The sequence below is a fragment of the Typha angustifolia genome, chromosome 5 (genome assembly GCF_048772165.1).
Source record: "Typha angustifolia cultivar Huaian chromosome 5, ASM4877216v1, whole genome shotgun sequence".
In the NCBI taxonomy this organism is placed as follows: Eukaryota; Viridiplantae; Streptophyta; class Magnoliopsida; order Poales; family Typhaceae; genus Typha; species Typha angustifolia.
Genome location: NC_133243.1, coordinates 5,318,444 through 5,329,097, shown reverse-complemented (window position 1 = coordinate 5,329,097; position 10,654 = coordinate 5,318,444). Strand labels below are relative to the sequence as shown.

Below are 10,654 nucleotides of genomic sequence, written 5' to 3'. Positions count from 1 at the left end.
ATCATCGCTTCGCCACCAAATCCGACAAAGATCCCCTACCCAAGCACTACGAGCTGCCACGTCATCACTCTTAAAATATACCTTCCCCCCGCACCAGCCTAATCCGTATTAGTACTAACTCGCCTGTAATCCACTATTATCTCCCCTAACCCCCACGCCATAATCCCACCCGAGAAGTTCGGGTCCATACGACGTGGATGTCACTTTCAAATCCAACGGTGCCGACGTGGCACCGAGCAAATTTCCAGGGTCAAATCCTTGGCGCCAAATGTAACGGCTATGTCAACGACAATTAGGCAGCCACCCTCCTCCTCCCTTTTGCCACCCTTAAAACCCAGGAGGTGTAGCAACCATTGCTATCAACCCCTCTCCATCTCCCTCTCCCTCTCCCTCTCCCCCACCACCACCACCACCATGGCTAAATTCTTGGAGTTAGTTCTCGTCCTCTTCCACTTTTGCCTTTTTGTGATCGTCGTCGGTTCGTCCAGCGTCGACCGAACTGCTCTCCTGTCATTCGCCTCCGGGGTCTCTGCTGACCCCGGAGGAACCATGAAGACCTGGGGCTCCGTCGACGCGTGCAACTGGACCGGCGTCACGTGCCACCCGGTCAAGCGCCGCGTGGTTCAACTGGTCCTCAGCGGGTGCGGACTCCGAGGCGTGATCTCGCCGGCGATTGCCAACCTTTCCTTCCTCGCGGTGCTGGACCTCTCTGATAACTTCTTCACCGGAAGCATTCCGGCGGAGCTCGGCGCTCTTTGGAGGTTAAAGCAGCTGAGCTTGGGCACCAACCTCCTCGCCGGGCCGATCCCGGCGGAGCTAGGGTTTCTTCCCAAGTTGGTGTATCTTGATTTAGGTAGCAACCTCCTGTCCTCCCGCATTCCGGTGACCCTCTTCTGCAACTGCACTTCTTTGCAGTATGTTGATCTCTCTAACAACTCCCTCGCCGGCGAAATCCCTTACGCCGGCCACTGCCGGCTCGCCGACCTGAGGTTCCTACTTCTATGGTCGAATGATCTCGACGGTCGGATTCCGGCCTCCCTCTCCAACTCCTCCATGCTCAAGTGGATAGACATGGAGTCGAACTATCTCCATGGGGAGTTGCCATCTGATGTTTTTGATAAGATGCCAGAACTCCAATACCTATACCTTTCATACAACAACCTATCTAGCCATGACAACAACACTAACCTCGATCCATTCTTTGCTTCCTTGAGGAATTGCTCTCACTTGCAAGAGCTAGAGCTCGCCGGAAACAATCTCGGCGGATTTCTACCGTCCTTCGTCGGCGATCTCTCACCGAAACTTCGCCAACTCCACTTAGAAGAGAACATCATCTCTGGTCCAATTCCCCCTAACATATCCAACCTTGTCAATCTCACCTACTTGAACTTATCAAACAACTACTTGAATGGAACCATCCCTCCAGATATATCAAGGTTGAGGAAGCTTGAGAGAGTCTATTTGTTGAACAACATGCTCTCAGGTGGGATACCACCTTCTCTTGGAGAGATCCCTCACTTGGGTCTTCTTGATTTCTCTGGGAATAGGCTCTCTGGCACTATTCCTGATACATTCTCTAATTTGACTCAACTGAGGAGGCTAATGCTCCACAACAACCAGCTCTCAGGGCCCATACCACCAAGCCTTGGCAATTGCATCAACTTAGAGATCTTAGACCTTTCTTACAATAGGTTGACAGGCCAAATTCCTGCAGATGTAGCAGCGCTAAGCAGCTTGAAGCTCTATTTAAACTTGTCTAGCAATCTCCTGGAGGGGCCAATTCCATTAGAGCTTAGCAAGATGGATATGATCTTGGCATTGGATTTGTCGGTGAACCGGCTCTCCGGCGTGATTCCTCCACAACTCGGAGGCTGCATCGCACTCGAGTTCCTCAACCTTTCCGGCAATGCCTTGATAGGTCCTCTCCCTAACTCCATTGGAGCTCTTCCATACATCCAAGCCCTTGATGTGTCTTCAAACAGCTTAATAGGAAGCTTGCCGGAGTCTTTACAAGCATCCACATCACTCAAACAGTTAAACGTCTCCTTCAACAACTTCTCCGGTGAAATATCGACCGACGGAGTTTTTGCTTCGCTTACGGTGGACGCCTTCCTCGGGAACCCCGGCCTATGCGGATCTATAGTCGGTATCAACACATGCAACACCAAAGGAGTAGTTCATCTTCGTCTGCTCATTCTCCTGCCAATAATTCTCACCTTGATCGGAACTCCATTGGTATTATGTCACTTCGGATGCCTGGCCACGAGGAGATCCCGAGCATCATCTCGTCTACCGACCTTTCGACGTCCGATGCTAGCTGATTCAGGTCAGCAGCAGGAGGTGGACTATCCAAGAATCTCATACAGACAGCTTGTCGAAGCCACCGGAGGATTCGCAGAATCTAGCCTAATCGGCGCGGGGAGATTCGGGCATGTGTACGAAGGAAAGTTGCGGCCGGATCAAACGCGGATCGCCGTGAAAGTTTTGGATCCGAAGAATGGCAGCGAGATCTCAGGGAGCTTCAAGAGGGAATGCCAAGTGCTCAAGAGGACTAGACACAGGAACTTGATAAGAGTAATCACAACATGCAGCAGACCAGATTTTAAAGCTCTTGTTCTTCCGCTGATGCCAAATGGGAGCCTAGATAGCTATCTATACCCTCCTAATGGACCAACCAATGGATTAAACTTGACTCAGTTGCTTAGCATCATAAGTGACATAGCTGAGGGAATGGCCTACTTGCACCACTATTCTCCTGTTAGGGTTGTTCACTGTGACCTAAAGCCTAGCAATATCCTTCTTGATAAAGACATGACTGCGGTTGTTTCGGATTTCGGCATCGCAAGGTTGGTGAGAGAGGTTGGACATGAGAACAATAGCATCCATGATTCGAGTACTCCATGCAATTCCATTACTGGATTATTGCAAGGGTCTGTTGGTTATATTGCTCCTGGTAAGTTTAACAACTTTAGACTTCTCCTACAACTTTATAACTTTTTACATATTTTAACATGATTCATTGACACAGAATATGGCTTAGGAGGTCATCCTTCAATACAGGGAGATGTGTATAGTTTTGGAGTTGTACTACTAGAATTGATCTCAGGGAAGAGACCAACTAATATAATCTTCCATGAGGGATTAACCCTGCATGACTGGGTTAAGAATCACTACCCCCATGACATTGAGACCATTATTTCACGAACACCATTGCAAGACTCACCATTAGCCAGCTCTCTTTACCACCAGAAGTTAAAGAAAGACATGATGGTCGAATTGATCGAGCTCGGTATCGTCTGCACGCAATTCTCTCCTTCTCTGAGGCCCACCATGATCGACGTCGCACACGAGATCACCGTCTTAAAAGAAGACCTCGCGAAGCACGGTGCCGATGTTAGTGATGGCTGCTCCACGCAAGATTCGTCGTTCTGAGATTTTTAAATAAGACCAAGAAGATCTCGTTCCAATGTGGAGGATCTATGCTGTACTAATCTAATGATTTGTTTGTGCATTGTCTACTAATTCTTTGAGTTAATAATTCTTTAATGGAGTGACCACTTTGAGAAATTTATATAAAAGTTTGTTATCCTTATCATTCAAACATATACTATACTTGGAGAGGTTTCAAAAGTTAGGTAAAAGTTTAAGCACTCAAGCTGAAGAATGTAGCCGCTGGTTTAAGAGACGTACCATCTTGTTCATATCTCCTTTGCTCCTTTTGCCTTGATAAAAACCTTATGGTCTGAGGCTTATCCACATCATGAGCAAGTGTTGGTGTGAATTCTCATTCTAATCTCTGCAAGAAAGTCATGGCTGCAAAGCCTAATTTATGCAACGTTAGCTCATGATTTAACTTTAATGTCAGCTCTTATCGATCCATATGAGAGGAAGCCCATGGGTCCACGAGTTCTAGATTTCATATCACACGTTTCATTTCATCATCAATAGACAATGATCGACGTAGAATACAAAGGAATAAAACCACCGTTATCTGATATCTGAAGCTCTTAGGAGGTGTTTGGTTGCTATATTTTATGTGAATAAACTCTCCCTTATTCTTCCACATCTAAGTTAGAACGGGAGACGGGTATAAGGAGTCATATGAGTGTCTTTCCTAGTTTTGACTTATATTATCTTTCCCTATGGTTTAGTTACAAACCATTAATAAAGGACATCTGATCTATGGATAAGACTTTCTTATTCTTAATTAAATGCAACCTTGGTGAGTGATCGAATAGTACTAAAGTAGAGCATGAGGTCCTAAGTTTGAATCCCATCAAATCTTTTTGTCATTTAAGATTATAGTATAAAAGAATAAAATCACTACTTTCTAACAAAGAAGGTCAAAAAAAAAATGGCGAGTTAGCGAGTTCAAATCATGTATGCTATAAATTCTAGGTTACACATGGATCATGCACAATGAATGTGCCAAGACCCATTCAATATTTCTTCAGAGCATGCCAAGTCTGGTCATAGCCACACATTGATAACATGCAACATTCTTCCTCCTTAGACTAGTAGATAGGGAACAGGATCCTGTCACTTTATATATGTAATCAAGCTACCTAATTTTCATATCCTGAAAGTCTGGCAAATTGATCATTTCTTTATTAATTATTCAACTTCTATTGGTAGATCAGATACTTCAATTAAAATATAACTTATTCCCTTACAAGATCAAAAAAAAATGTCAGAACATGCATTAACAGAAGTCAAATTAAACAATACCCAAGTAACAAAGAGGCTACTATAGTCTTCTTTTTCACCAACTCCTCCAAGGTCGAATTAGATATGCCACCTACAACCTTTTTCTTCTCTCTGAAGAATTATTCGAGATCTACTGCTTCTTTGCTTTGCTTGCCAACAACCCAAATCTTTCGAGTTTTAGTTTCTTTGTTTGCTGGAATGTCCCTGGCAAGATCTACAACTAGCGTAACTTTTAGCTAGCAATAGTGGAACATTGGGTCCCTGATCTCTTGAGATTGACATAGTATGGATGGCTCAAAAGAAGCATTCATAGGCTTCATTTGTGGACTGATCAAACCTTCTACAAGTTCAATAAAGAGCAAAAGGCCCACCTCAAGGCTCTTTTGTTCACACTACAAGCCACTCGAACTTGCTCAATTGTTAAATAACAAGCCCGAACTCCAATTTTGAGCTTATTTTAATGAATGTGCTGAACTTAGGCTTACCACCACCATATATATATATATATATATACATATGTGGTTAAAAGAAATTCTTTTTGACTTTTGAGCCAAGCTTAGCTCAGCTCACTCGAGCTAATTACAAACGAGTCTTTTGTTTTCTTAAAGATAATTAAATAGACCATAGGTTCATGATCATGACTTTTTATCTTAGAAACTCTAGATTGTTCATCCTTTCTGAGAATAAGCCTACCAACCAAATCTGCCTCTGCTACAAATAAGCAATCACAACACTATAAGATCCTACTCCAAAAACACCAATCTTTTGTCAAAAGACTCAGAAATACAACATAAAGTGTACTTCATCTACTACTGTAAAGTATTATATTAGTTGTGAATCTCAATCTACCGTGTTCTGATGTCCTAGAGTTACATATAACTTTCATAATAATAAAATTAAAAGAGTAGGATGGACAAAGCATTGCTCAGCCACCATGACAACATATTGTCATGTGTTTTGTGTGTGCCATCATATCCTTGATATATAATAAAAAGTTCACTCATTAAGTGCTGCCACCACTAAGGTATCTTGCATCTCTCATGCTCACAGGACACAAGATTGCAATTAAGATGTTAACCTGGATTCACTATGCAAACAAATTAAATCTGAATTAGGTTTCAGTTAATAGATCTGTCACATTAATTACATGAGTTTGAACTTGACTTATTTCCAGAAAGCACTTGCTGAGGTTTTCAGTTCCAGCATCCAGTGCAATTAATGCTTAATACCAAATGGTTCTTTGCCATCAGTTTCAGAAAAAACCTTCTTACTTTAAATGCATGCTATGGGACTAAAAATTAAGTTTTGTGATCTTGATTTGTTACATTATACTCAATCGATACAAAGCTGCCTGGTTTTGACCATCTGCATTATTCTTGAAGATCGTCTTTCATTTAGTAAATCTAAATGGTAGTGAGTTTTACTTCTATCGAAGGCCAACTGAAGGTAAGCAGATATCAAGAATTAATTATTGTTCATGCATGTCTCATGAATCGTCTTCAAGAATAATATTGTTCATCACTTTCACAAAAAACCCCCACTATGTGAGAACATTGTTTTCACTAAATTACAAGGCCAGGAGATGACAGCAACTAAATGAAGTGTACAGCTAAAAGTGAGGCTGGTAAATAAATGGTTAGAATTTGCTATATATCATGAGAGGATTAACCTAAGGTTGTCATAGTATGTATATATATTGGTGAAAAATAGTTTGGATGAAAGTGAGAATGCTCAGAATTTGCTATAAGATAGAACAACTTTCATGATCACAAAAATTCTTTGAAGACTTGCATCTAGGATAAATGATGTGGGGAATTGAATGAGTTCAGTGGAGAGGCAACATAAACATGGACTCACAGTCCATAGTGGAGGGGCAAAATAAACCACCAACTGAGAAATTTGATCATAAACTGACTATTCATCAGTTATTCATCTGACAACTTATCAAAACTCTCTTTCCTTGAAACAAAACAGATGGAAAGTGATATATATGTGATGGCAAACCAAAATATTTTCTATAAACAATGCTCATAAAGGAATTTGAAACTCAAATTATAACATCCATTACAAGTAAAATAGTGCTAAAGAATCATGTCACATAAACAAACTTTGTAAAATTCAAAAGCAACTCATTTCATGATTGCAAAGCAACATATAAAGTAATAAACAAGATCAGAACCAGTTAAAACTCTACAGAACTAGCACGTTGGAACTCTCTCTCTCTCTCTCTCTCTCTCTCTCTCTCTCTCTCCAATTTAGGATAGGATAAAACTAATTGGGGTCCCATTTCTACAACATTTAGGCATAATCCGACCCAAGAAAAAAAGGTTGGCCCAAATCCGACCCGACCTACCCAATGATCATCGCTATAATTGATAATATTTTTTAGAAAACACTTGATAGGATCATTTCTTACCAAAACAAATTATAAAATTGGTTAACTTTATTTTATTCCCATGTACTTCAAACTTAAAATCATTTTACCCTATCTAATCTTATTTTGTATCACTATGCTTTCTTGAAATTATAACTCAAATACAGCTGCCTCTGTCATTAACATGGATTGCAAAATAACTTAATTAATCATGTTGTGTCAATAAATATGCATTTAAAGAGAAAGTTCAGCATTGCTTAGTGATATAAAAAGAAGTGGAGTAAAGTACTTTTTTTGTTTAAATGGGTAACTCTTCAAAATATAAACACACGAGAGATTAGTGACATAAAAATGTTCAAGAGAGTAAATGCATTTTAACTTTGATTAAGTTCTTGAATTGTTTTTCATTGTGTTTGAAATTGATGCAAATCCAGCCACCACCGTAACTTAATAATAAAGTTTTATCAGCTCATGATAGAGGTCATGAATTTGATTCTCTCCATTGACATTAATATTGATATTCAATGAATTTTCTATTAGAGCGTTGTATACTCTTTGTGACATGTTACTTAGGAGGCTTAATCTTATTGTCTAACTTACATAATAGAGAACTTTAGCCATTTGTCTAGTTTAGCATATTTAAAGAGAAAGTTTAGCGTGCCTTAGTGAGTATAGAAAAGTTGAATTTTTATTTAAATGGGTAGCTTTCTAAGATAAAACACATTATACATTAGTGACAAAAAAAGAATTCATAGGAACAGAGTGATTCTTGTTGAAAATAGAAGAGTAAACGCATCTAACTCTGATTAAGTTCTTAAATTATTCTTTAATTTTGAAATGGATGCAAATCAGCCCACAGTTCTAGATTAGTAGTTAGGTCTTATATAGAGGTCACGAGTTTAATTTTCTTCATTGATATTAAGGCTGATATTTGGTGAAATTTTATTAGAACACTATATAGGCATGATTTAGATTGTTAAGGCTCCAAATCTCTAAATTTATAGCTTAATTTTCTCCAATAAGGCTCTAAATCAAGTTCCAAATTTAGAATTTGCTACACTATAACTCCGAATTTCGAGCTCGAAAAGGATTTTTGGAGTTCAACTTCAAATTACTATTACATTTTTAAATTACAAATTACCCTACAAAGATATACAATATCTTTTTAACTTCTACCTATATGGATCATTTTCTTTTATTAACTAATTATGTAAACTTAGCATATATTTAGTTTCAATCAATGTTTAACAAATAAACCACCATTTGGAAGGTGTAATTAAAAATTTAAAATGAGTATAATACTAGTAAGTAATTAAAATAGAGTCTGGATGCATCAGAGTGTTGTGAACTCTAAAACATAATTTGCTTCATATTTGGGAGTCTTCCGGCTCTAAATATCTCTAAATATAAAGCTATCCATCGGAGATGCTCATAACCATTGACAAAATTGGCTTAAAATAAGTTGTACTCACTCCAGTGAGGCAAGATTAACTAGACGCTAATTTGGATTAGGTGGCTATCGAGGGTTAAAACTAGCTCACCTGCCCATCTCTATGTGCCTAAGAAGCTTCGTGCCAACCACTCAACTCTCACGTCTCCTAACCTATATATAATTTTCCACTCCTATGCACACTCTCAACAACGACCAAAAGAATTTTTTATTAAAGAGATAATTACGTCTGAACCCCTGACCTATTCTTTATTTTTCCTGATGCAATTATTTTCTTAATTATGTAAAACTATGAAGGGTGAGAAGTATTAGATACTTCAACAATGGGCGGTATTTTGCAAATTTGCTTGGAAAAGGAGTAGGGGGTGAAAACGGGTCGGATTAACTCCGATCCGACCCACTATCCGACCCGATTCGGATAGAATATCCGATCCAGTTACCAATTCGGATACGGATTCGGATACGGGTCGGATATATTTTTCGGATTCGGATACGAATATCGGATATCCGTTTACCCGCATATTATTTTGAATAATTTACAGTTTTTAGTTTGCTTATTTAAATAGTAAATATTAAGATTATTACTAATAATATATTATATATTATTTATAGAGATTAATTTCTCTAATTTTACATATTTGACATATAAAAAATTTATTTGTTGTAAAACACTTAATATTTTTATGTTAATTATGTCTAGATAAAATATTATAATTCTTTTAAATTTAATTAATATCCGTTTATCTGAAAATTATCTGTATCTTAGGATATGATTTTAAATTTTGCTATCCGTTCAATATCCATATTCTGTATCCTGACTAAAAATCTAGATCCAGATATGGGTTGAACACTATCCGATCCGTATATTTATCCTAAAAAAATGAGGTACTAATTTGCAATTATGTCACAAGGTGGAGATATTTTTAATAAAATTAGTAAAACGTAGGTGCTGATATGAAAATATGCCACGACAGCAGGAATGTTCGAAGCACATGATTTGCTGTTGAACAAGTTATTTTTTTATAATTTGAATAAAACTAGCTATAAATTTATATAATTCTCTTCTACGTTACATCCTCCGTATAAGGTAGAGAAATATTTTATATGGGCTTGAAAATTAGCAACATGATGAATATAGGATAATTAATTATATAGTTAAAAGGCAATGCCTAGAATATTTTAATGTTGTGTATAAATTTAATAATTGGACCAATTTTCTTATAAAACGAGTCATAACGAGGTTAATCCTATGCATAAGTTTTATAATTATATATATATATTTTTAAATAATTTTAATAAATTTTATATCTATTTTCTCTAATTTAGTGAGAGACAACTTTGAATGTTACCAAATCTGAGGAAAGAACACTGCTAGTGGTTAGGAACGGTGGAGTTGACTTTTAAGAAAAGCTGATGGGGTGTCTTCTGTGTCAAGCAACCAGCAACTTCTTTCAGGAGAATTAACAAATGATTCTGAAATGGTTTAAATATATTATTAGCTAATGCGGTTAATTACTAATAGTGTCTCGGTATCGTTTAATTTAGAGCAATGGATGATTTAGTATATTAGCTGAAGTTTAATAGATCTTAGTGACTTTATATTTAAAAAGAGTCGACGTTTTGTTCAACTTATATTCAACCTTTGCGTGCTTAAAAGATTAAAAAGTATTTATATTTTTTATTAATTATGAATTTATAGGTTAATAAATAAACTAGATATATAAGTTAGTTCTTTTTTACATTTAAGTTAAACATATAAGTTAAGAAATGGACCACAAATATATTAAATCATAATCACCAAGTTATACATACATATGCTTAATTTATTTTAAAATATTTATTGATTAATAATGCTCCAAATGCATAAATATTTATTGATTAAACTATTAAAAATATCTCGCCATCTCTCGACGTAAATAAAAAATAAATAAAAAAAATTAAAAAAAAATATTCTATAAAAAGGTAAGACTATTTTGATAAACTTAATATCTTTTTGTCTCTATGTAGCTGTTTATAGGGCTGAAATCTAATGGAGCAGTCTACGTCTAACTAAGATTTTTTATATAAAAAATGGTGACGATTTGGGGTATATTATTATTATTATTAATTATTTCTTTCATCTA

The 10,654-nt window shown here is 37.3% G+C and overlaps 1 protein-coding gene across 1 annotated transcript; it reads left to right on the top strand.

Moving 5' to 3' along the window:
• Positions 1 to 379: 379 nt before the first annotated feature.
• Positions 380 to 3,702, top strand: LOC140760218 (putative leucine-rich repeat receptor-like serine/threonine-protein kinase At2g24130). Its single transcript, XM_073097078.1, has 2 exons — positions 380 to 2,953; positions 3,029 to 3,702. The coding sequence occupies exons 1-2, from the start codon at positions 415 to 417 to the stop codon at positions 3,430 to 3,432; spliced, it is 2,943 nt and encodes a 980-aa protein (XP_072953179.1). The 5' UTR covers positions 380 to 414; the 3' UTR covers positions 3,433 to 3,702.
• Positions 3,703 to 10,654: the final 6,952 nt, after the last annotated feature.

Bases quoted from the DNA above. Each gene is read 5' to 3' on its own strand.
- LOC140760218 (XM_073097078.1), top strand. From the start codon at position 415: ATGGCTAAATTCTTGGAGTTAGTTCTCGTCCTCTTCCACTTTTGCCTT. The intron at 2,954-3,028 runs GTAAGTTTAACA...TCATTGACACAG, and splicing joins TGTTGGTTATATTGCTCCTG to AATATGGCTTAGGAGGTCAT.